The 26371-nt window shown below is 42.6% G+C and overlaps 1 protein-coding gene across 3 annotated transcripts; it reads left to right on the top strand.

Annotated features, from left to right (window-relative positions):
- Positions 1-15: 15 nt before the first annotated feature.
- On the top strand, positions 16-25996 carry gpsm2 (G protein signaling modulator 2). Of its 3 annotated transcripts, none has more exons than XM_029724902.1 (14): positions 16-189; positions 1074-1112; positions 3643-3955; positions 15456-15677; positions 17392-17527; positions 17662-17801; positions 19580-19703; positions 20170-20285; positions 20602-20866; positions 21021-21233; positions 21472-21651; positions 24016-24175; positions 24251-24456; positions 24597-25996. In XM_029724902.1, exons 3-14 carry the CDS (start codon positions 3891-3893, stop codon positions 24765-24767), a joined length of 1998 nt encoding a protein of 665 aa, XP_029580762.1. In that variant the 5' UTR covers positions 16-189; positions 1074-1112; positions 3643-3890; the 3' UTR covers positions 24768-25996. The 3 variants fall into 3 exon arrangements, with proteins under 3 accessions (XP_029580762.1, XP_029580761.1, XP_029580763.1); XM_029724901.1 differs by having other exon boundaries at positions 24248-24456; XM_029724903.1 differs by lacking the exon at positions 3643-3955 and having other exon boundaries at positions 24248-24456.
- Positions 25997-26371: the final 375 nt, after the last annotated feature.

Here is a 26371-nt window from a genome sequence, read left to right as displayed (position 1 = left end):
AGCAGCTAAATTCTCCACCCACTCATCTAAGTTAGCTAACTAGCCAAAACTTTATTGCTAGCTAGGTTAGCAAAGTGCCGAATTTATAGCTAAGAACATAGGTTTGTTGTGGTATAAAACTGGACTTTTATTTACCGTCGAAGTATCGAAAAGGGGAGTAAAACCATTGTTCGAACTGGACCGCCTAAAGTAAGTGGACTGCTAGCCCACCCAGTTAGCTAATTACAGTAACGTTAGCTAGCTTGCTAACAGGTTGTAAAGGTTCTCTGGTTCTGTACCCATAGCGTAGCCCTTTTTAGTTATAAGATAAATACAAAATATAGCTATGGTTTTAGTTGTAGCTTGCAAGATGGTTAGAACTGGCTTGTTAACTTGTTAATGTTAACAGTTAGGTGGCTTTCTCACTTGATTTGCTGATCGAATCTGTCAGATGGTGACTGAAGTTTTCAAAAGAACCGAGTTCACCATTTGGGGAACGCCTTATGTTAGTCAAAATAAATATTTTCTATGTCGTTATTTGCAAATCCACGGTAACAGTGAAAGTGACGATAAGGCTCCGTTTTCAGTTAATAAATATATATATATATATATATATATATATATATATATATATGCGAAGTTTGGTAACAGAATGATGGATTGTGCGGTTTGTTCTGTCATTCTGTTACCAAACTTTGCATCTGCACAGTTTTTCGAGTAAATGTGTTTTTGTAAAATTCTCAGTGGAAATTGCTAAAAGTAGTCCTTGTGCATAGTTGGATGGTTTGGAATTATTGTTTTTTGTTTGACATTACTTTTTAAATCATTCTCCGCATCATTCTGTTATCGTGGAATTGCCCGTCTGTCTCGTGTACAGAACATCTACAGTTTACTAAATTAGTTACTGTAAAAGTGCAATGGAAATTATTTTTACTGGGAAATCATGGTATGACTTAATCTCAATTTGGAAATGAATTAGGACACTAGGCTCGCTAGATATATGCCTACAAGAAACCAGTAGAACGAGAAGAATGTTCAACTATTGAAAATAATCTACCTATGTCACTATCTTTTTTGTTCTTTATTTTTAACAGGTTTCTCATAGTCCCAATCCCAGCACTGAATCATTTCAGGTGAGGAGTGTTTCTCTTTCTAGATCTGTCCCTTTTGTTTTGATGGTGATTTGCTGGGTGTATCCCTGCTGGCTGTATCCCTGCTATCAGGCATTATGCTGCTTTGGTGTTTGCTTGGCTAATAAGAGGACGTGGACACAAAGACACAATAGATCACCCTGTGAGTACATTAAAGATGAGGTCATGGTGACAGTCCAGTGTGTGATGTGGGAGCTTCCTGTGAAGCTGGCCTTTCAAATGACTGCTTTTGTTACCGCAGCTGCACTGTATTAGTAGAGCACTTGTCCTTTTAACCACTACTTCATACAGAGTGCAGCTTTGTCACCGGGGCGGCAGGTTAGAGCGTTGGGCCAGTAAGAGGAAGGTTGCTGGATCGAATCCCTTAGCTGACAAGGTAAAAATCTGTCGTTCTTCCCCTGAGCAAGGCAGTTAATCCACTGGTCCCAGGGCTCTGAAGACGTGGATGTCGATTATGGCAGCCCCCTGCACCTCTATTCAGAGGGGTTGGGTTAAATGCAGAAGACACATTTCCATTGAATACATTCAGTTGGATGACTGACTAGGTATCTCCCTTTCCCATTTGGCGCACACTACTGGAAAAGGCCTCACGCATAAGCATATGTACGAGCATGTACTGTATGTAGTTCGGGAACAGATTCCAGAAACACAAGCAGGCTCCACTTTGGATTAAAGTAGTTCACATTAACCTGGCCACTAAACAGCAGCGCAGCGCTGACCTAGTTCTCATAGCTTTGTTCTCCAAGATTTGGGGATCATTGATATATGCAATTGCCCCAAATGGATGCAATGATAAGCTTGCTACAAATAGTTGCTCCAAAGATAAGCTGTCTACAACGTTCCCAAAATGAGGTTTTCTGTATGCTCATTGTGGCTACAATATGGGATTGTGGCGTGAATATAAAACTGTGCTGAAATGGCCACGCCAAGACGGAGGTTGTCAGATTCTGGCCTCCCCCCTGATGTGACAACCAGCGCTTTTTGGTTACAGTTCTGCTCTGTGGCGTGGATGGCCGCCAGCCGGTCCCTGAATCTAGGTTGTCCACAAAGAGAACTCACAAACACTTTCTGCAGGCCATCATGTAGGCTAGGCCCTAACACAGTTAAAGAGAGAGCTCAGAAGTACCCCAAAGTTATGTTACTCACTGTAATCAAAAGGAATCTAAAGTCAGGCTGCCAAAGCCATTTCCATGCCGACATCACTTGTGTAAATTCTGCATACACCAGGAGGCATCTGTGCAAGCCTCAATCCCTAATGAAAGGGAAGGATTCGATCTATATAATTACATGAGATTTGTGTGCACCGGCCTTATTAACATAGTTGTTTCCAGAAGAAGTAGCCTAATGTAAGGGGTTTTTACTGATCAGTTGTTGCTATGACCTCCTATCCTTCTTGGCTGAGGGGTGCAAGTCTTTCTCATGTCTGCTCTGCTGCCTGCTGGGGTTTTTAGTGGTGAGGGGTTAAACAGAGAACGGTGGTTTTCTGTTTTCTGGAGTGAATTCAATGCCCTGCTGCTCTCTGACCTCAGATCTTCATGTGACCACTGAGTCTTTCAATTTTGCTTCAAAGTGTGATGATACATTGGTTTTATTAAGCTGTATCCAACGAGCAGATCAACAAAGGGGAGGTTTATGGTGGACTATCCCCAACCAGGTTGGAAGTTGATTACTCCTGGATTAAGAAAGTCTTTCAATAATCTTTGTGAATGTCATTTGGTTACAAGCTGTTGTGATATAATTTTTTTGCTAATCTACTATCAGAATATTCCTCTGTTATCCACCAATAAATAAACAATTTTAAAATTCCTCAATTAATATGCACCTGCAGCATATGTTTGAATACTGTCTGTCCTTTACATTTGTAATTATCTTGCTCTTGATGTGTAGTAGTAGCCTAAATTGGGTTTGGGAAAACCTGTTTACTACTAAGATGTGTGCGTAGGTAAAGAGGGGGCCTACTTGACCGCATGTGGGAACGAGGTGGCAGTTGGTCTTGCTATGGTGCTGTACCTTACATACTAGACTTGCTTATCACTGTACTTACAATGGCATTTCCACACGAGTCTTCACTGTACAGGTCTTGTTTTGAGTCTGCGGCCATGCTACTTTCCCTATTTCTCACTAAATAATAACATTTCAATCAATCTACAATTATCTTTGCTGTGGTGGATACATGTTCTGTTTTGCCTACCAATGATTTGCATAAAGCATTAAATGTATCTGTTGTGATTGGTGAAAATCCTTCCCTGCTTCTCTGCTTGCCTAGGCTAGCTGTATCCTCACCCTCCGGTAGAGCCTAGCACACCTCCGAGCATTCATGGTTGAGTCAGTGATTGACAGCTTGCGTGTGGTTTGGCTGCCACTGAACCCATCCATCCATCCATCGCCTATCCACTCCTCTCTCTCACACCCCCTACCTGCCTTTCTTGTGCACGCTGTTTAGTGGGTGTTGCCATGGTGTCGTGTGGTCAGAAGGAGGCTTTACACGCAGCATCTTGTGTTCTCTTCACAGAGGGCTGCTGAGGAGAGCTGTGCTGGCACTGCTAAGCCAAGCTCAAACTGTAGCCTGACGGACAACACTTTCTGAGGATCTCTCTCTGTCATTCCTGGTGCTACGTGTCAGCTTAAGAGGTCAATCAAAGGCGAGCACAAGGGGAATTTTAGGACTAGTTCTCCTGGACCATCAGATGTTTTCCACTTTTTTGTTTTTATCACAATTTTTAGGATTTAAACTGGGACCGTCCCACTTATAAGTCTTCAATGGATTCCGTTGGCTCTTTGGTTAGCATTGTTGATGAGGACCAGTCCTATCATGTCCGCTACAGGTAGGCATGAACCTACTCATACCCCCATACATTATATTGTCTCAATCTTTGGTCAACATTTTTGGTTTCATGTACGGCCTAGAACGGGTGCTTTAAACTTTCCTTCATACTAGTGGAGGAGGAAAAAAAAAAAAAAGTGTTGGAACAAGAATTGAACAGAACTGATGTGTAGGATTTTATACATGTACACAGTAGCCCAAGTGGCCTAGATCTCATACTGGTGTCTCATAAGTCTGTCGCATGGGATGAGATCAGCTTTCCCATGTAGCTTCCAGGTGTGAATTGCTAGCCTAGATTTACCATTTCCATTTAACTGAAGATGTTAAAGGGGATTGGGGTAGTGGCTGTGGCCAATGGCGCGGTTTTAGAGGCCCTCTTGGACGTAGAGACAAAAATGCTAATTTCCTACAATTCTAAACATTTTCCCATGGAAATTTCTCAGTTTAAAGCTAGTGCTTTATAGCTGGCTTTAGCCGTTTTTTAAGTTTACACTGAACTTTTAACCCCCCCCCCCCCCCCCCCCCCAAAAAAAAGACCTAAATATACAGAGCCAGTCAAAAGTTTGGACACACCTACTCATTCAAGGGTTTTTATTTTATTTTTCTATTTTCTAATAGTGAAGACATCAAAACTATGAAATAACACATGGAATCATGTAGTAACCAAAAAATTGTTAAACAAATCAAAATATATTTGAGATTCTTCAAAGTAGCCACCCTTTGCCTTGACAGCTTTGCACACTCTTGGCATTATCTCAACCAGCTTCATGAGGTAGTCACCTGGAATGCATTTCAATTAACAGATGTGCCTTGTTAATTTGTGGAATTTCTTTCCTTAATGGGTTTGAGCCAATCAGTTGTGTTGTGACAAGGTAGGGGTGGTCTACACCCCTACCTTGTTTCTACCCCCAAGCCCTGAACATCTAGTCAAATGGCTACCCAGACTATTTACCAAGTCCATTTTATGGCTAGACCAGCTCAAATAAGCAAAGAGAAACAATAGTCCATCACTTTTAAGGCAAAGGTCAGTCAATACAGAACATTTCAAGGACTTTGAAAGTTTCTTCAAGTGCAGTCGCAAAAACCATCAAGCGCTATGATGGAACTGGCTCTCATGAGGACGGCCACAGGAAAGGAAGACCCAGAGTTACCTCTGCTGCAGAGGATAAGTTCATTAGAGTTAACTCCATACATTTTCCCTGACACCCAAAAGTACTTGTTACATTTTGACAGGAAAAGGGTCTAATTCACACTTATCAAAAGAACATCCCTGGTCATCCCAACTGCCTCTGATCTGGCGGATTCACTAAACACATGCTTTGTTTATAAATTATGTCTGAGTGTTGGACAGGGATGCAAACTAGTCACCTTTCGCCGAAATTCACTGTTTTGAGTAAAAATAATAGCTGACCTACGTGATTCATGTAGATCCGATGAGAAAAGTATGGGGGGCGGGTTGGATCACTACTGGCTGTAAGCGAACGAGTGACGCGTGTTTGGAACAATACTGGCTCTATCCGAGGCTCAGCCAGTCGTTCACATAACAATAGAATGCAGCACATGACTGAAGAGACAACCAGTTTGCTAGTTACAGCATTAGCGTGCGCCCGCCCTGGAAAGACAGCGGAGAGTAGAAAGGCAGTTTGTCAGTTACAGCAGCACGTCCCCTGGACGATAAAGAAGAGGTAGGTGAGAAGCCTGACCACCGAGACAGGGGTGGTAAGGTGACGCGTACTTCATGAGCTGTAACCAAAAAACAACTGGCATTTGGAAAGTTTGAGGTGAGGGAGAAGGCGTGATGGAACAAGTATTAGCATTAAGTATCTTGCTGGCGGATCGAATTCTCCGTTAGTTAGCCAGAGAAATGTTGAGCAACATTGGCCAACTTAATTGATCAAATAATTGAGTTCATGGTGTGAAAATTAGCTGGCTAGTAAAGTCAGACAGCTAACGTTATCTAGCTAATGTTACAACATTAGATGAGTTAACGTTAGTAACCTAACCAATTCACTATCGTATTAACTAGTATACGACTCCTTGCCGTTCAAGTTATAATGCGTTAGTTGCTTACTGGACCCTGGCAATCTGTGTGAAATGTTAACTAGCTAACAAACTACTATCTGTGAACTAATGTTTTCCCTCTACGGTATGTGGTTAATTATCAGAATGAGAGAATTGGGTGAAAATGAGGCGTTGCTTGTTAATCTTGCTAGGGTCCTTTTTTCAGAATTTCCGCCTGACTGACGTGCCTAAAGTAAACTGCCTGTTACTCAGGCCCAGAAGCCAGGATATGCATATAATTGGTACCATTGGATAGAGAACACTTTGAAGTTTAGAAATGTTAAAATAATATTTGAGACTATAACACAATTGATATGGTAGGAGAAAATCCAAAGAAAAACCAACCGGAATCTTTTTTTTTTTTTTTTGAGATCCCATGCTCTTCCAATGGAAAGCTATGGGTCCTATGCAATTCCAGCTCCCATATTGCAATTCCTATGGCTTCAACTAGATGTCAACACTCCTTTGTTTTAAGGTTTCAGGCTTGTTTCTTCCAAAACGAGTAAGAAGTTTTGGTACAGGGAGTCGGAGTTGGAAATCTGTCTGTGGGCGTGCGACGAAGAGGATGCGCACTTGCTAATTTTACATTTCTATTGAACATACTTCTTTCCGTATGAAATATTATAGTTTAATTACATTTTAGGGAACCTGAGGATTAAATAGTAATGTAGTTTGACTTGTTTTAACAAAGTTTAGCGGTAGCTTTTTGGATTCCTTTGTCTGCATGTTGAACTCATCGATGGCGCCAACTAAAGACTTTTTGGGATATAAAGAAGGATTTTATCTAACAAAAGGACCATGTATGTTGTAGCTGGGACGCTTTGGATTGCAAATCGGAGGAAGATTTTCAAAAAGTAAGTGATTAATTAATCGCTGTTTGATTTTATGAAGCCTGCTGGTTGAAAATATGTTGCTGTGGGGTGCTGTCCTCAAACAATTGCATGGTATGCTTTCTCTGTAAAGCCTATTGTAAATCTGACAATGCAGTTAGATTAACAAGAATTTAAGCTTTTAGCTGATATAAAACACTTGTATATACCTAGATGTTTAATATCCATAATTTTCCAGATTATTTATTTGAATATTGCGCGCCCTCCAATTTCACCAGAAATTGTCGACAGGTGTCCCACTTACGGGAAGCCTAGCCCTAAGACGTTTTAAGTGCATTCAGCAATCAAGTGTAGCTGGGCCTGGCTTAAGCTGGATGCCACAATAGAGGTGAAAGGAACACCACACACTTTCTCTTTCTCACTTTTTCAATACAGTGGATTAAAGGGGGTATGCCAGGTGTACTCTCTGCCTGAAAGAGATCAATTATGCCAACAAATGGTATCATGCTCTGCTGGCACATTGTAGAACAGATGTCCACAGGCAGAAAGTGTACAACTGTAGTAATGTGCAGTGTAGCCCAAAGATTTTGCTTGTGTTGAATTTGACAGTAACGTGTGTGTGTGTGTGTGAATGAGGGGGGATTATTACATTTTTTTTTACTCAGTGAACATTATTTTTGCACGCATGTAGCCTTGTGCACTTGATCGATGTCTACTATAGTGGCCATTATAATAGAGCAAAAATAGAATGCCTGTTTGTTTCATTCTATTTCTACTATAGATGTTTTTTCCAAGTGCAATATTTAGAAGGCTGTCATGGCTAACTGCAATGCAGTGTAATGCTTTTTTCTCAAGACTTGAGTGTCATTTACAGTAAAGTCTAGGCAACACATATTGCCTAGACTTTACATTGGATTGCTTTCTTAATTTTCTTTTAGGTGTGGGTTAGGTTCACATGAGCCACTTTATTTTACACACAGAGCCTGATCATGTAGATCATATTCTTTGTTTAATTAGTTAAAACCCGCATTTCTCCTTAGCAGGGATTTTTTGGTTGTTGCATGTTTCAGTGCAAAAAAGTGTCACCTTTTTTGGGCCCTCACCAGTTTGCATCCCTTGCTATCATCAATAATAGAAGGAATTTGAAGTGAACTATACTTTTGATACTTAAGTACATTTTAGCGATTCCATTTACTTTTGATACTTAAGTAAAAAAATAAAAATAATAATAATTTTACTCAAGTAGTATTTTACTAGGTGACTTTTACTTGAGTAATTTTTCTATTAAGGTATCTTTACTCAAGTATGACAATTGAGTACTTTTTACACCACTGTCGAATTGCTGCAAAGAAACAACTACTAAAGAACACCAATAGGAACGAGATTTGGTAGGGCCAAGAAACATGCGCAATGGACATTAGACTGGTAGAAATCTGTCCTTTGGTCTAATGAGTCCAAATTTGAGATTTTTGGTTCCAACCGCCGTGTATTTGTGAGATGCAGAGTAGGTGAACGGATGATCTCCGCATGTGTGGTTCACACCGTGAAGCATGGAGGAGGTGTGGGGGTGCTTTGCAGGTGACACTGTCAGTGATTTATTTAGAATTCAATGCATATTTAACCAGCGTGGCTACTACAGCATTCTGCAGCGATACAGCATCCCGTCGGGTTTGCACGATCATTTTGTTTTTCAAAAGAACAATGACTCAATACACCTCCAGGCTGTGTAAGGGCTATTTGACCAAGATAGGGAGTGATGGAGTGCTGCATCAGATGACCTGACCTCAACCCAATTGAGGTTTGGTATGAGTTGGACTGCAGAGTGAAGGAAAAGCAGCCAACAAGTGCTCAGCGTATGTGGGAACTCCTTCAAGACTGGTGGAAAAGCGTTCCAGGTGAAGCTGCTTGAGAGAATGCCAAAAGTGTGCAAAGCTGTCATCAAGGTAAAGGGTAGCTACTTTGAGGAATCTAAAATATATTCTTTGATTTAACACTTTTTTGGGGGGTGTTACTGCATGATTCTGTGTTATTTCATAGTTTTTATGTCTTCACTATTCTACAATGTAGAAAATAATAAAAACACTTGAATGAGTAGGTGTGTCCTAACTTCTGACTGGTACTGTGATTTATATATCAATATTTAACAATCCCCTCAAACATTCATGATGATTTGCTTTGTATTTGTAGTTTTAAATTGGGTTATTCAACTTCTTTGAAAGGAGTGGAAGACATCTGTTTGGTAGAAGGAACCATCGTTGTATTTTCAACCATGTTCATCCCTGCGTATAGAATTTATAAGCATTTTCCTGGTCAACCATTAAACTGCATTTGAGCATTGACAATTATGGCAGGCTTACATTTTAGTGTTGAATTAAGCAAGATGGTATCTCACTCCTAATCAAACCTTGTACGTTTTAAATTGAATAAACCTCTTGGCCACCTGAATCTCAGACTAGACGCCTTTAACAAAGCTCTCTAATGCTGCCCAGCAGCTCTATAAGCAGGGCCTTTCTAATCACTGTAGGGCCCACTGTAGTAATCCCAGGTGACAAGGCCAGAGGCGAGAGAGATCTTGTCTCATAACGCTGAGATGTTACACCTCTGTCCTAGGTTTAGGGTTAGGCTAATACTGTAGCAATATCATGGACTTTACTGGTTGACCATATTGTGTGGCATGCAAAAAAACAATGGTTACTGCAAGATGGCGCCGACAGAGATGGTCGCCTCGTTTCGAGTTCTTAGGAAACGATGCCGTATTTATACATGTTTTTTGTATTATTTCTTACATTGTTACCCCAGGAAATCTTAAGTCTTATTACATACAGCCAGGAAGAACTATTGGATATAAGAGCAACGTCAACTTACCAACACTAGGACCAGGAATACGACTTTCCCGAAGCGAGTCCTCTGTTTGGACCACCAACCAGGATAATGGATCTAATCCCAGTAGCCAACCTAAAACAACGGCGCCGCAGACGGAGTGGCCTCTTGGTCAGGCTCCGTAGAAGAGCACATCACCCACCATTGGCGAGTGGTATAGTCTCTTGACGACAAGGTAGATGAAATTTGAGCAAGGGTTGCCTTCCAGAGAGACCTCAGAGATTGTAACATTCTCTGTTTCATGGAAACATGGCTCTCTCGGGATATGTTGTCGGAATCAGTTCAGCCACTGGGCTTCTCCATGCATCGCGCCGACAGCGAGAAACACATCTCTGGGAAGAGGAAGGGCTGGGGTGTATGCTTCATGATTAACGAATCATGGTGTAATCATAACAACATACAGGAACTCAAGTCCTTCTGCTCACCCAACCTAGAATTCCTTACAATCAAATGCTGGCTATTTTACCTACCAAGATAATTCTCGTCAGTTATAGTCACAGCTGTGTACATTTCCCCTCAAACAGACACCAAGACGTCCCTCAAGGAACTTCACTGGACTCTATGTAAACTGGAAACAATATATCCCGAGGCTGCATTTATTGTAGCTGGGGATTTTAAAGAACAAGACTACCTAAATTCTATCAGCATATTGATTGCACAACGCACAGGGGTAATACACTTGACCACTGCTACTCTACCTTCCGCAATGCACACAAAGACCTTCCCCACCCTCCCTTCAGCAAATCCGACCAAGACGCCATCTTGCTCCTGCCGTCTTATAGGCAGAAACTCAAACAGGATGTACCAGTGACGAGAACTACTCAACGCTGGTCTCACCAATTTGGAAGCCCAGCTTCAAGATTGTTTTGATCACGCGGACTGGAATATGTTCTGGTCAGCCACAGAGATCAACATAAACCTATACGCTGACTGACTGAGTTTATAAAGAAGTGCATTGGAGATGATGTACCCACTGTGACTATTAAAAATGACCCTAACCAGAAACCGTGGATGGATGGTGGCATTCACGCAAAACTGAAAGCGCAAACCACCACATTTAACCATAGAAAGAGGTCTGGGAATATGGCCGAATATAAAGTGTAGTTATTCCCTCTGCAAGGCAATCAAACAAGCGAAATGCCGGTACAGGAACAAGGTGGAGTTGCAATTCAACGGCTCAGACATGACGTATGTGGCAGGGTCTACAGGAAATCTAGAAAAAGAACCAGCCACGTCACGGACACCGTCATGCTTCCAGACAAACTAAACACCTTCTTTGCCCGCTTTGAGGATAATACAGTGCCACCGTCGCGGCCCGCTAACAAGGACTGCCCCCCCCACCCCCCTCTCCTCCTTTGTGGCCGACTTGAGTAAAACATTTCAAAGTGTTAACCCTCGCTGCTGGCCCAGACGGTATCCCTAGCCGCATCCTCAGAGCATGTGCAGACCGGCTGGCTGGTGTGTTTACGGACATATTCAATCGCTCCTAGACCCACTTCAGTTTGCATAACGCCCCAACAGGTCCATAGACGATGCAACTGCCATCACACTGCCCTATCCCATCTGGACAAAAGGAATACCTTATGTAAGAATGCTGTTCATTGACTACACCTCAGCATTCAACATCATAGTACCCTCCAAGCTCGTCAGCAAGGTGGAGGCCCTGGGTCTCAACCCCACGCTGTGCAATTGGGTCCTGGACTTTGACGGGCTGCCCTCAACACTGGGGCCCCACAAGTGTGCGTGCTCAGCCCCCTCCTGTACTCCCTGTTGACCCACGACTGCGTGGCCATGCACACCTCCAACTCAATCATCAAGTTTGCAGATGACACAACAGTAGTGGGCTTGATTACCAACAACGACGAGACAGCCTACAGGGAGGAGGTGAGGGCACTTGGAGTGTGGTGTCAGGAAAACAACCTCGCACTCACCGTCAACAAAACAAAGGAGATAATCGTGGACTTCAGGAAAGAGCAAAACAAATGCTCCACCCACACAGACAGTGTGGTGAAGGCACAACAGTGCCTCTTCAACCTCCAGGAGGCTGAAGAAATTTGGCTTGTCACCCAAAACCTTGACAAACTTTTTAGATGCACAATCGAGAGCATTCTGTCAGGCTGTATCACGGCAACTGCACCGCCCTACACTGCAGGGCTCTCCTGAGGGTGGTGCGGTCTGCACAATGCATCACTGTGGGCAAACTACCTGTCCTGCATGACACTACATCACCCAATGTCACAGGAAGGCCACAAAGATCATCAAGGACAACAGCCACCTGAGCCACTGCCTGTTCACACCTTTACCATTCAGAAGGCGAGATCAGTACAGGTGGATCAAAGCTGGGACCAAGAGATTGAGAAACGGCTTCTATTTCAAGGCCATCAGACTGCTAAACAGCAATCACTAACTCAGAGAGGCTGGTGCCCACATTGAGACCCAATCAATGGCCACTTTAATAAATGGATCTCTAGTCACTTTAAACAATGCCACTTTAAATAATGCCACTTTAATCATGTTTACATCTTACATTACTCGTATCACATGTAAACTCAGCAAAAAAAGAAATCCCTTTTTCAGGACCCTGTCTTTCAAAGATAATTCGTAAAAATCCCAAACTTCAGATCTTCATTGTAAACACTGTTTCCCATGCTTGTTCAATGAACCATAAACAATTAATGAACATGCACCTGTGGAACGGTCGTTAAGACACTAACAGTTTACCGACGGTAGGCAATTAAGGTCACAGTTATGAAAACTTAGGACACTAAAGAGGCCTTTCTACTGACTCTGAAAAACACCAAAAGAAAGATGCCCAGGGTCCCTGCTCATCTGCAAGAACCTGCCTTAGGCATGCTGCAAGGAGGCATGAGGACTGCAGATGTGGCCAGGGAAATAAATTGCAATGTCTGTACTGTGAGATGCCTAAGACAGCGCTACAGGATTGACATGTGGGAGACCGCGTGTAACAACACCTGCACAGGATCGGTACATCTGAATATCACACCTGCGGGACAGGTTAAGGATGGCAACAACAACTGCCCGAATTACACCTGGAACACACAATTTCTCTATCAGTGCTCAGACTGTCCGCAATAGGCTGAGAGAGGCTGGACTGAGGGCTTGTAGGCCTGTTGTAAGGCAGGTCCTCACCAGACATCACTGGCAACAACTTTGCCTTTGGGCACAAACCCACCGTCACTGGACCAGACAGGACTGGCAACAAGTGCTCTTCACTGACGAGTCTCGGTTTTGTCTCACCAGGGGTGATTGTCGGATTCGTGTTTATCGTTGGAGTGAGTGTTACACTGAGGCCTTTTACTCTGGAGCGGGATCAATTTGGAGGTGGAGGGTCTATCATGGTCTGGGGCGGTGTGTCACAGCATCATCAGACTGAGCTTGTAGTCATTGCAGGCAATCTCAACGCTGTGCGTTACAGGGAAGACATCCACCTCCCTCATGTGGTACCCTTTCTGTAGGCTCATCCTGACATGACCCTCCAGCATGACAATGCCACTAGCCGTACTGCTCGTTCTGTACGTGATTTCCTGCAAGACAGGAATGTCAGAGTTCTGCCAGCGACGAGCCTGGACCTCAATCCCATTGAGCACGTCTGGGACCTGTTGGATCGGAGGGTGAGGGCTATTCTCCTCCACCATTGGTGGAAGAGTGGGGTAACATCTCACAGCAAGAACTGCGCAAATCTGGTGCATTCCATGAGGAGGTACACGGCAGTACTTAGTATCTGGTGTGGCCACCAGCTGCATTGACTATTACTTGATTTTGACCCCCCCCCCCCCTTTTGTTCAGGGACGCGTTATTACACGTCTGTGGAACTTGTTCAGTTCATCTGTTGTTGACTCTTGTTATGTTCATACAAATATTTACTCATGTTACGTTTGCTGAAAATAAATGCAGTTGACAGTGAGGACTTTAAAAAATATATTTTATATACCATCTATTGCACCTTGCCTATGCCGCTCATCCATATACTTGTATACATATTCTCATTCACCCCTTTGGATTTGTGTGTATTAGGTAGTTGTTGGGGAATTGTTAGATATTACTGCTTTGTCGGAACGACAAGCACAAGCATTTCCCTACACTTGCATTAACATCTGCTAACCATGTGTATGTGACCAATTAATATTTGATTTGATTTGGTTCTTTGACGTTAGGGGTTATTCTAGTTTGTGGGGAGTGGATAAAGTATCTGTGAGACATTGAAAAGAATAGGCTACCTAGGCCTCTGTCCTGATCCGCAATGAGTTTAGGCTAGCTCTGGACTGTTCAGAGTGTTGCTGCACAGGAATCCTCTTTCAAACCAACCCAGTGGAAGCCTCTTTAGATGCCTCTCAGATGTGTCATGTGATGCTGTTGTAAAGGAGAAAGAAACCCAGGTAGGGTCTTAGTGTGTTAAAATAAACAAAGTAGGCTCAATCCAGTATGTAGAGTACAGTCATTTGTCATTTCGTCTGCAAGATGTGACATTGTTTATAGTCTGTAATTGGAGATTACTTTAGTAAAAAAACTAATCTATACAGGAAACATACCTATTGATTATTTTGCCGAATATCAATGTAACACGCTAAAATGTCAAAGATTTTACTGAGTTACAGTTCATAGATGGAAATCAGTCATTTTAAATAATATATGAATTTCACAAACTGGGCAGGAGTGCAGTATGTGAATCCCTCCCCCCAAATAGGTCCACCCACTGGGGAGCCAGGCCCAGCCAATCAGAATGAGTTTTTCCCCACAAAAGGGATTCATTACAGACAGAAATACTCCAATCTTTTATTTTAGCTCATGAAAAATGGGACCAACACTTTACATGTTGCATTTATATTTTTATTCAGTGTATAAAATGTCTTTAGTAGGCTGCCAATATTCTTTTAAGGGCTTTAAAAAAAAAAAAAAAAACACTGGGTGGGCACTTGATTTAATAGAGTACCTGAAGTCGAAAACGTGCATGCACGAACACAGGTAATCTCCACTTCAACAAAGTGGTGGGCGTTTTTGCTGTAGGACACAAAGTTGTCAAAGAGGGCATAACAATCGAAGCCAGGTTGCATGAATGTGACTAATCTGTTAATCCACCCGTCCCTGTGAATAATCTCTTGTGGATACTCCTCTCTGACCCTATCTGGGGTTAAAGTGACCAGGAGTAGGCTGTGTTCAGGGTCAAACATCCAGAACGTTTCAAATAGAAATGTAATCGTCTACAGTTTGCACAATCCCCATTCTACACAACAATCATGTCTGAAGACAATACATTTGTCTGAATGTTCTGGAAACATTGAAGCCCACTGAATAGCCTAGTCTTCAGAAGAGCAGTCAGAGAGCTCTGTGTATTGTACTGTAGATAGGAAATCAGTCCTACCATAGCAAACACACCCTGATAAACCAAGGCTGTTTTTCTCAGGAGGTGGAAGGAAGTAGCCAAACAAACTCCACATTCACAGTCTGATGATGGAGTGAGAAGGGTGCTAGTCCTGGGTTTTCAGACGGGGAAAACCCATCTAACTTTTGGTTTCTAGTTTATTCAAACTGTGGCCACTTTGGAATGTTAAGACTAAATACACTTGTAGTTCTTTTGAGTGTTATTGGAAGGGGCAAGAGGTTGTTTTGGACCAGAACATTTTCTCCTGTCTGTGCCTACTGAGCATCTTGGATCAACGAGAGACCTCTGTTCCTATCTTCTACCTAAACTGCTTCTGCTGCCTCCTGTAGGATGGATGCGTCCTGCCTGGAGCTGGCCCTGGAGGGTGAGCGGCTCTGTAAAGTGGGTGACTACCACGCTGGGGTGGCCTTCTTCGAGACAGCCATCCAGGTTGGCACAGAGGACCTGCAGGTGCTGAGTGCCATTTACAGCCAGCTGGGCAATGCATACTTCCATCTGCACGACTACGCCAAGGCGTTGGAGTTCCACCACCACGACCTCACCTTGACCAGGTAGGAAGGAACACACCTATGACTCGTATTCAGAATGTTTCTCAGAGTAGGACCATTGTCCCCTCTTATCAGCATGACCTCACCACACAACTCCTGTCTGTAGTGTTTCCCTATGCGCAGGCCGTCATTCATATTTAGAAATACGCCCATGATTTTTGCGAAACGCTTAGATAAACATCTTAGATATAGACTACTTTACTGCTGACGGTAACTGTAGTCAACTAGCAGCTGTTATGTATCAATGTTTGATTGCTACTTCCTCTCTTTATATTTGTCCCACCAAAATATATTTTGACCACTTGAAAAATCAAACTGCAACTTTTTTGTTTAAAAATTTCAATTTGGTAGTCCGAATAGTCAGTCTAGCCCTCCTCCGCTAGAATGATCAATATGAATCTAATAGCGATCTATTGATAGGACAGACGCATGTCCGTCACACGGCGATCGATGACAGAAACACTGCTGGTTTGACAGGATGCTCTGTCTCCCGTGTGATTTTTTTTTTGTGTGCGCTGTGGTTGGTTACAGTCAAATTTCTTTACACGGAGGGAGGGCACATGATGCTCCTTCAATCGTCTTTGTGAGTGAATCCGCACATCCCATGTAATGTAAGTGGTAACAATGAGTCGAAATCCACTTAGCCTAATTATTTCCTATAGCCAGCCACAGAGCCAAGGCGCATAGGCTATTTACGGTGCTTTGATTGACAACCAAACAGCATGTGTTGATTAGTTATGAAAGGTGTCGAATTAACTGAATAAAGTCAATCTCCTATATCCCTTTGCCATTCATAAATCATACACCGTAGTTATAAGTTCATGGTATCGCACTGGGACAAGTAAACCATAGATCTCGTTTGTATTTTCTTAGGATATCAAAGCCCATGTCGTGATTTGCCAGACAGTGACGTTTCAGTGAGTGACTCGTCAGTGTAGCCTACTGAATCGCATTGGTGAGAGCTGTTCATTTGGCTCCCTAGTTTGCATATCAGTAGGCATTTTGCTGATAATCTGCAGATAAATTATGAAATATACAATGAATATGGTGAATCCTCACTGCAGAAACAATAGGTGTTGGAGAGGGACTCATTCTGGTCCAGATATGATAATGATTCATTTAAATACATTTCTGTCAAATCAGAAATATATCATATTTAAGACTGATATAACCCTTTTTAATTTGTTTAATTTAACCTTTTAATTTATTGTTCAAGATCATGTGGGCATTTTTCTGTTTTAATAAAATACATAATTTGAAGAACAAACATTGTGCCAATTGATATTTTGCAGTCAAACTGTAAATTAGACTTTTAATCTTGAAGGCAGGTTTAATGTTCTCCTCTTAGAAAATAGTCCTGATCAGATAGCGCTTTTGGACATCATCTAGGCCTAACAATACACTGAATTCATACATTTTCAGTCATTTAAATTTTAAAGTCATGTCTTTCTACGCAATACCACAAAACTAATTTTACCAATCTGGGAGGTAAACTCTAAAGTATTCAACAATAACAATAATTGTGCTCGGTGTTTCGGATGGAATCAAGGCACTAGAATATTTCAGAGGCCACCAAAATGGAGCTTGTTCTGCAAATTACCCTCTCGACCTGGGGAGGCCTGACTGGCTACTCTATGTACCAGGAGAGAACATTTTGTCATTTAAGTTAGGTGAGCATTCGATCCCATTTTATTATGTTTTATGGTCCCATTCTCAGGACCATCGGGGACCAGATGGGAGAGGCCAAATCCAGCGGTAACCTAGGCAACACATTGAAGGTGTTGGGTAGGTTTGATGAGGCTGTGGTCTGCTGTCAGAGGCACTTAGACATTGCCATGGACCTGAACGACAAGGTGAGATTGATTCATGAATGATGGTTATTAGGCCTCCTGAAACTAATTTGCAGTGTATTCTGGTGTTTTAAATGTTCTTTTTCCCTGTTGTGGAGTTGACATTGGCCCTGTTTTTTTTTTTTTGTCTCTGTTAGGTGGGACAGGCGAGGGCGCTGTATAACTTTGGGAACGTGTATCATGCAAAAGGAAAGAGCATCTGCTGGAGCGGGGCGGAGCCAGGAGAGTTCCCCGATGAGGTCACTACTGCACTTAGGAAAGCAGCGGAATATTACGAGTAAGTTAGTGTGTTTGTGTGCAAGCATTGCATTCCTGTGTGTTCGGTATGTTTTGCACCTTGTAAGTCAGATACCATAGAGTAAATGTACATACTGTAATACCATATTTAGTATCAGTCAAAAGTTTGAACACCTACTCATTCAACGGTTTTTCTTTATATTTATTATTTTCTACATTGTATAAAAATAGTGAAGACATCAACTATGAAATAACACATATGGAATCATGTGGTAACCAAAAAAAGTGTTAAACAAATAAAAATAGATTTTATATTATTCAAAGAAGCCTCCCTTTGCCTTGATGATGGCTTCATGAGGAATGCTTTTCCAACAGTCTTGAAGGAGTTCCCACATATGCTGAACACTTGTTGGCTGCTTTTCCTTCACTCTGTGGTCCAACTCATCCCAAACCATCTCAATTGGGTTGAGGTCAGGTGATTATGTAGGCCATGTCATCTGGTGCAGCACTCATCACTCTCCTTGGTCAAATATCCCTTACACAGCCTGGAGGGGTGTTTTGGGTCATTGTTCTGTTGAAAAATAAAGGATAGTCCCACTAAGCGCAAACCAGATGGGATGGCGTATTGCTGCAGAATGCTGTGTTTGGACTCATCAGACCAAAATACAGATTTCGACCGGTCTAATGTCAATTGCTTTTGTTTCTCGACCCGAGCAAGTCTCTTCTTATTGGTGTCCTTTGATTTCTTTGCAGCAATTCGACAATGACGGCCTGATTCACGCAGTCTCTTCTGAACAGTCGATGTTGAGATGTGTCTGTTACTTGAACTCTGAAGCATGTATTTGGGCTGCTTTCTGAGGTGCTGTTAATTGCTGTTTTCTGAGGCTGGTAACTCTAATGAACTTATCCTCTGCAGCAGAGGTGGGTCTGGGTCTTCCTTTCCTGTGGCAGTCCTCATGAGAGCCAGTTTCATCATAGCACTTGATGGTTTTTGCGACTGCACTTGAAGAATCTTTCAAAGTTCTTGAAATTTGCCAGATTGACTGACCTTCATGTCTTAAAGTAATGATGGGCTGTCATTTCTCTTTGCTTATTTGAACTGTTCTTGCCATAATAGGGCTATCTGGTAAAAGACCAAGTACCTATCTTCTGTATACCACCCCTACCTTGTCACAACATAACTGATTAGCTCAAATGCATTAAGGAAAGAAATTCCAAAAATTAACAAGGCACACCTGTTAATTGAAATGCATTCCTGGTGACTACCTCATTAGGCTCATTGAGAGAATTCCAAGAGTGTGCAAAGCTGTCATCAGCTTTGAAGAATCTCAAATATTTACTTTTTTGATCACTACGTGATTCCATATGTGTTATTTCATAGTTTTGATGTCTTCACTATTATTCTACAATGTAGAAAATAGTAAAAATAAAGAAAAACCCTTGAATGAGTAGGTGTGTCAACTTTTGACTGGGTTTTATTTATATATATTCATTTTTTTCGTCACATTCACAGTGGGTCAGAAGTTTACATGCACTGAATTAGTATTTGGTAATTTTGCCTTTAAATTGTTTAACTTGGGTCAAGCGTTTTGGGTTGCCTTCTACAAGCTTTCCACAATAAGTTGGGTGAATTTTTGTCCCATTCCTCCTGACAGAGCTGGTGTAACTAAGTCAGGTTTGTAGGCCTCCTTGCTCGCACACACTTTTTCAGTACTGCCCACAAATGTTCTATAGGATTGAGGTCAGGGCTTTGTGGTGACCACTCCAAAACCTTGACTTTGTTGTCCTTCATTCATTCAATGGTTTGTCTATATTCAGAGCAAACTTATCCATAGTAAAGGAGCTTGCAGACCCGGCCGCCCAGGGCCGAACATATGGTAACCTTGGCAACACACACTACCTGTTAGGAAACTTCCAGAATGCAGTGGCATCACATGAACAGGTAATGAAAATCTTATCAAAGTTTATAGTGTGACATTTAGTGCTCGATTCAATAAAAACTGCACTGCTGTAGCATATAAAACGCACAATTTTTATCCTATGACCAAATGGAATAGTATAGTGGTTTTGCCTACTATAGTAGAAATACCAGTTAAACTCACTTCACTGGATGATTAATAATAGCTTGTACACAAGGCAACTGCATAAACATTGCGAAAGGCAAGTTTGATTTAAATCCAGCCAGTTAAGTCTTTTGTCAGATTTCCTTTTTCAATGGTTCTCTGTAGTTAATTATAATGTCCTGTATGGCTCAGTACAGTCCACAGAAAGACTATAGGTAAACGCCACATAATGGAAGACTAGAGTCTCTGGCTGTTCCGATACCAAGGTGTTGAAGTGGGTGGGTGGATGCATTTCTGGTCCAGTGTCTGTGTGTGTTTGTTCATCCATTTGTTTTCCTTTCCCAGCGCCTCCAGATTGCCAAGGAGTTTGGCGACCGCTCAGCAGAGAGAAGGGCCTATTGCAACCTGGGGAACGCGTATATATTCCTGGGTGAATTTGAAGTGGCAGCCGAGCATTACAAGTGAGCCAAACCCCCAGCCCAGCCATTCATCTTCTCTTAATGAAGTTCACTCCCTCTGTCTTGGGAGTCCAGCTGTTAAAACAACTCTTCTTTCTGTCTGGACCCTGGAGGGTTTAACACAGTTAAGAGGCCGTAGGGTTTTCAGGGTAGAAATGGCAGCCGCTATGCCTGAAAGGACTATAATGTCAAGAGGGCTAGCAAACCGATAAGTGTGCGTGAATTTGTATACTAAACTTAATTTCAGAACCAGAGTAGCCTTTGTGTGTCACTATGAATGAGAGCCAGTGATCTAATGTGGTTGTATTGTGGTTGTCAGGAGGACTCTGCAGCTGGCCAGACAGCTGAAGGACCGGGCTGTAGAGGCTCAGGCCTGTTACAGTCTGGGAAACACCTACACACTCCTCCAGGACTACGAGAGGGCCATAGACTACCACCTCAAACACCTGATCATAGCACAGGACCTCAACGACCGGATTGGTGAGGGCCGGGCGTGCTGGAGTTTAGGGAACGCTCACACCGCCCTGGGGAACCATGACCAGGCCATGCACTTTGCTGAGAAACACCTGGAGATCTCCAAAGAGGTACTACCTCCCTTATCCCCTATAGATATACAGTTCAGGGCACAGCCTTCAAGAGCCTGATCATAGAAAGAGGACTTGATCTGAAAATGCAGCATGGTCAATCCCAATTGTGTGTGTGTGTGTGTGTGTGTGTGTGTGTGTGTGTGTGTTCCAGACCGGTGACCGGAGCGGGGAGCTGACGGCCCGTATGAACGTGTCAGACCTGCAGATGGTGCTGGGGCTGAGCTACAGCACCAACAACTCCACCCTGTCTGAGAACCCCATCAAGGACATGGACCACAACCTGCACGGAGCCAGGCCCCGGATAGGACGGAGAAACAGCATGGAAAACCTGGAGCTCATGAAACTCACCCCCGACAAGATCAATGTAAGTTACTGGCTTCAAATGTGCAATCTGAGACTTCTCTTCCCTAGGCATAGTAGCAATTCAAAGTGCACTATTAACCCGATGTGAGTGAAATTAATTACGCATGGCACCTTTTTAAAATGTATTGTTTTGTCTTTATAACAACTCTTAACTCTTTGATGTGTATTTTGATACCTGAGTTAGATGTGATTTGTATAAAGTGTTTTTTTGCCGTGTGTCCTCTCCGTCTTGTCTCCAGGCTCAGAAGTGGAACAGTGACATCCTGACCAAGCAGTCTAAACCCACCCTGGCTAAGAGCTCCTCCAAGCTGTTCTTCATCAGCCGTCTGCGGGGGAAGAAGAACAGGGCTGGGGGCTCCAGTAAAGTCCTGCAGGACACCAGTAACACCCCCCAGATCCCTGCACAGGGACCACAGAAGGTAAGAGGGAAGCCTGCGTTTCAGGTATCCACCTAGCGTGTGCTTTTGTGTGTCTGTGTATGCATGCGTGCCCGTGAGATTGACTTGACCTCTTGTACTTATCTCATTGTGGATTGGAATAAAGTTTTCAAATCGGTGGCGGTTGATGCCGTTTTTAAGATCAGGGAGGACAAATGTTTTTTTTATGCGCCTTCTATTACAGCATTTTGGACGACTGTCATTCATATTCCATTCAGCCAGCTCAATGTAACAGCAATGGGTTTAGGCTACTACATGATACTCAAATGTTCCATATACCCATCATGAGGTTGCTACAACAGACTACGAATGAACGTTTATAACGTAGGTGCACATGTCGAGAGACACATTTTTTGTAATCAAGGTGACAGACAGTGACACATTCAATACTGCCTTGCACACTCTTGCCAGCATCTAGCTGATCTGGGGTGTAATCATTAGTCCAAAAACAAGAGTTTCTATTGGACAAATTGAGGTAGGTCTCGTCATTTAGTTCCGTTTTCTTCTGTTTAGGAAACATTTTGCGACAGACTCAGCGGAATGAATACACCCCTGATCACACACAGTTAATTTTAATAGCAGCCTCAGACAGCATCAACAGTTTGCTCATTGTATAATTCCTTCTCGCATCTACACGCTCTCCTCCTCTCACCTTTTCCCTTCGCTTGCGGACTTCAGTGTAAAACACTGAACTTAGCTCCATTAGCTAACGGTAAACTAAGAAAAAAATAATAATACAATGAAATATACAGTTGAGGTCGGAAGTTTACATACATTTAGGTTGGAGTCATTAAAACCTGTTTTTCAACCACTCCACACGTTTCTTGTTAACAAACTATAGTTTTAGCAAGTCGTTTAGGACATCTACTTTGTGCATGACACAAGTAATTTTTCCAACAATTGTTTACATACAGTGAATTATAAGTTAAATAATCTGTATCACAATTCCAGTGGGTCAGAAGTTCACATACACTAAGTTGACTGTGCCTTTAAACAGCTTCGAAAATTCCAGAAAATGATGTCATGGCTTTAGAAGCTTCTGGTAGGCTAATTGACATAATTTGTGTCAATTGGAGGTGTACTTGTGGATGTATTTCAAGGCCTACCTTCAAACTCAGTGCCTCTTTGCTTGACATCATGGGAAAATCAAAAGAAATCAGCCAAGACCTCAGGAAAAAAAATTGTGGACCTCCACAAGTCTGGTTCACCCTTGGGAGCAATTTCCAAACGCCTGAAGGTACCACGTTCATCTGTACAAACAATAGTACGCAAGTATAAACACCATGGGACCACGCAGCCGTCATACCGCTCAGGAAGAAGACTCGTTCTGTCTCGGTTGCAAATGGGTCTTCCAAATGGACAATGACCCAAATCATACTTCCAAAGTTGTGGCAAAATGGCTTAAGGACAACCCAAGTTGAGGTATTGGAGTAGCCATCACAAAGCCCTGACCTCAAACCTATAGAAAATTTGTGGGCAGAACTGAAAAAGTGTGTTCGAGCAAGGAGGCCTACAAACCTGACTTAGTTACACCAGCTCTGTCAGGAGGAATGGGCCAAAATTCACCCAACTTATTGTGGAAAGCTTGTAGAAGGCTACCCAAAACACTTGACCCAAGTTAAACAATTTAAAGGCAATGCTTCCAAATACTAATTGAGTGTATGTACACTTCTGACCCACTGGGAATGTGATGAAAGAAATAAAAGCTGAAATAAATCATTCTCTCTACTATTATTCTGATATTTCACATTCTTAATAAAGTGGTGATCCTAACTGACCTAAGACAGGGAATTGTTACTAGGATTAAATGTCAGGAATTGTGAAACTGAGTTTAAATGTATTTGGCTAAGGTGTATATAAACTTCAACTGTAGCTTGCTCTCTTTCTTTCTGCTGCTTCTCCTTAATTTTAGCTGTAGCTTATGCTAGATTCATTCTCTGATCCTTTGATTGAATGGACAACATGTCAGTTCATGCTGCAAGAGCTCTGATAGGTTGGAGGACGTCCTCCGGAAGTTGTCATTATTACTGTAAGTCTATGGAAGGGGGTGAGAACCATGAGCCTCCTAGGTTTTGTATTGAAGTCAATGTACCCAGAGTGGGACAGAAGCTAGCTGTCCTCAGGCTACACCATGGTGCTACCATACAGAGTGCTGTTGAGGCTACTGTAGACCTTCAATATATTCAGTGTTTAATCAGTTATTTGGTGGTGTGAATACATTTTGTGTAGTTTTATAAAAAATAAAACTGTTTTTAAAAATGTTTCTCTATTTACATTTTTATGAAATTCAGAGTAGGGTGGTTCTCCCCTGAGGAGCCTCCACTGATTCAAATGTCTCTCACTCAGAGGGCCAGTCCAGACATGCTCGGGGACGAGGGCTTCTTTGACCTGCTGAGTCGTTTCCAGAGTAACCGGATGGACGACCAGCGTTGTTCCATACAAGAGAAGAGCCGTCTGTTAGTCAGTACCAGCTCCTCTGACTCTCCACCCAGAGCCATGAGGAAATGTGAGTACACACACCAACATTTCTCTGTGATCGCCTTGATCTCTCGCTCTGACCAATCTCCCTCTCCTCCAGCAGTGTCCGATGCGGCAGCAGTAGAAGGCCTGGGCTCTGGGTCTGGTGCCCAGGGTCGCCGGTTAGAGGAAGGTGGAGGTGCTGGGGGTAGTTTGCCCGGCCTTCGGCTCAACAGGCACAGCAGCCAGGCTGTCCTCAGCCACCTGATGGCTAACGCAGACAACACGGAGCCTGACGACGACTTCTTCGACATGCTCGTCAAATGCCAGGTGTGAGGTTTAAATAGACTCACCTTTTCACTAGGGTGGTGTTCAGTAGAGCACAATGTAGCAAACCGTTGTGCTAGATCTGTGCTTTATATTGAAAGGGGGTAAGTCTTCCTTTTCATCCACTTTCTACCTCCCCTCAGGGTTCTCGTCTGGATGACCAGCGCTGCGCACCTCCCCCGGCCCGTGGCCCCACCGTCCCAGACGAGGACTTCTTCAGCCTCATCACGAGGTCCCAGGCCAAACGCATGGACGAGCAGCGGGTCACCCTGCCCTCCACAGCAGGCTCTGCAGCACGGCCCTGCTCCAACTGAGCCTTGCCCATGGAGAGTACCCCGACAGGGGTGAAAACCCAGGAGACGGGGCTTCTGGAGGAAAACGATGTGGAAGAAGGGTGTGGAAGTTTCGTCCACTTGTGGAGATGAGGACATTGATGCTGTACTCAACAGTGGATGGGGCTATTTTACATAGACCAGAACTTTTCAATGGTCTTTTCTCTCCATAACATAGACCAATAATGGTTGTTGGTAGGATTCAGAAGTCTCATTTCACAGTTGAAAGCACTGCCAGCATTAATGTAGTAGCCTATAGGGAACAATGCAACATTCAAAAACTAAAGTAACCCACTGAGGGTTATAAAACTATGAAATCAACTGTTCTCAATTTTACCCTTACTCTACTATCTGGAACTGTACTGGACCTGTAAAACTACAGACGAACATGAACTAACATATCAAACGAGTAGGTCCAGGGCATTATTCTGTATGATTATGTACTCTCTACAACCTGAAAATGTATCTTTAGATACAAACAAAACTGCAGTCATGACTCATGTATTTATTGCACCTTTTTTTTTTTATGATTTTGTTTTAAGCGCTTATGTACTGCTGTTTTACTTCCCCTTGTGGTTGGTTTGATGTTGCACCATATTTTTCTGATGTAGACTAGATTCAAAGACAGGTACAGCACTCTTTCCATGTGTTTTTGAATTGTCTATATGTGTATGTTAGGAGTTATGGAGGGTGGGGATACCTCATTTAGGTAAAGAAATGCTCTTTCAGCCTCAACCATCTGATAAAATAATGAATTCACCCATGGGTGTGTTTTGTCCCTGATGCTCTTTTGTACTTCCTATATATATATTTTTTAATGAGATCAGAGGAATGAACACTTGTTTATTTAGTATAGAAATCATGTTTTATTTTAAAATGTGTTATCAAAAAGATTTGTTGTGTGTTTTTTTTTTTCTTCCACTGTTCTCATCTGCAAAACAGCAAGAAGCCAGAGTGCTTTCTTTATATTCAGTGCAGCTTGACACGTGGAGATGGCACAGAAGGATCGGCTACTCCTGGAATGAATGACTGCCCAAAGTCGAGTTCGCTGGTGAGGTGTTGGTGATGGGCCTAAGTGAGATACAATATAACGTATTAGTCCATATGAGATGCTGTTTAACAAACTCCAGGCTTTGCTATGGTCAGATGACATGAACAAGGTGTTTTGAATTAAAAACTGGATGCTATGTTCTATAAATTGTGTCAAATTATATAAAAGTAACCATGGTTGTTCTTATTGGGAGACATTGCAAACCGTGCTTTTAGAAGGCAGAGAGTTTTCAGAGACCGGAATGACTTTTTTGCCCATGATGATCCATGGCTATTCCTGACTACACCCTCATTTGTGCTAGCATTCTATAAGGGGAAATCGCTGACTGTAAGGCACGTTCAGGTGCCGTCAATTTTAAGTTCATTTGAGATTTATATATCACAAGTGCGTAAGTTACAAATGGGCTTCTTAGAACCTGCGTAAGCAAGATTTTTTTTATGCTCGGTATCTTTTATGAATCGAATGTAAGCACTGTCGGAAATGATCTTACGACTAAGTTCAAGTATAAATCTAAGAACATTTTTATAAATGAGGC

This window comes from Salmo trutta, chromosome 31, assembly GCF_901001165.1.
Source record: "Salmo trutta chromosome 31, fSalTru1.1, whole genome shotgun sequence".
Classification (NCBI taxonomy): domain Eukaryota; kingdom Metazoa; phylum Chordata; class Actinopteri; order Salmoniformes; family Salmonidae; genus Salmo; species Salmo trutta.
The sequence above is the reverse complement of the archived record's forward strand: the minus strand, read 5'-3'. Positions and strand labels throughout refer to the sequence as shown.

Bases quoted from the DNA above. Each gene is read 5' to 3' on its own strand.
- gpsm2 (XM_029724901.1), top strand. From the start codon at position 3,891: ATGGATTCCGTTGGCTCTTTGGTTAGCATTGTTGATGAGGACCAGTCC. The intron at 19,704-20,169 runs GTAATGAAAATC...TTCCTTTCCCAG, and splicing joins CAGTGGCATCACATGAACAG to CGCCTCCAGATTGCCAAGGA. The intron at 21,652-24,015 runs GTAAGAGGGAAG...TCTCTCACTCAG, and splicing joins CTGCACAGGGACCACAGAAG to AGGGCCAGTCCAGACATGCT.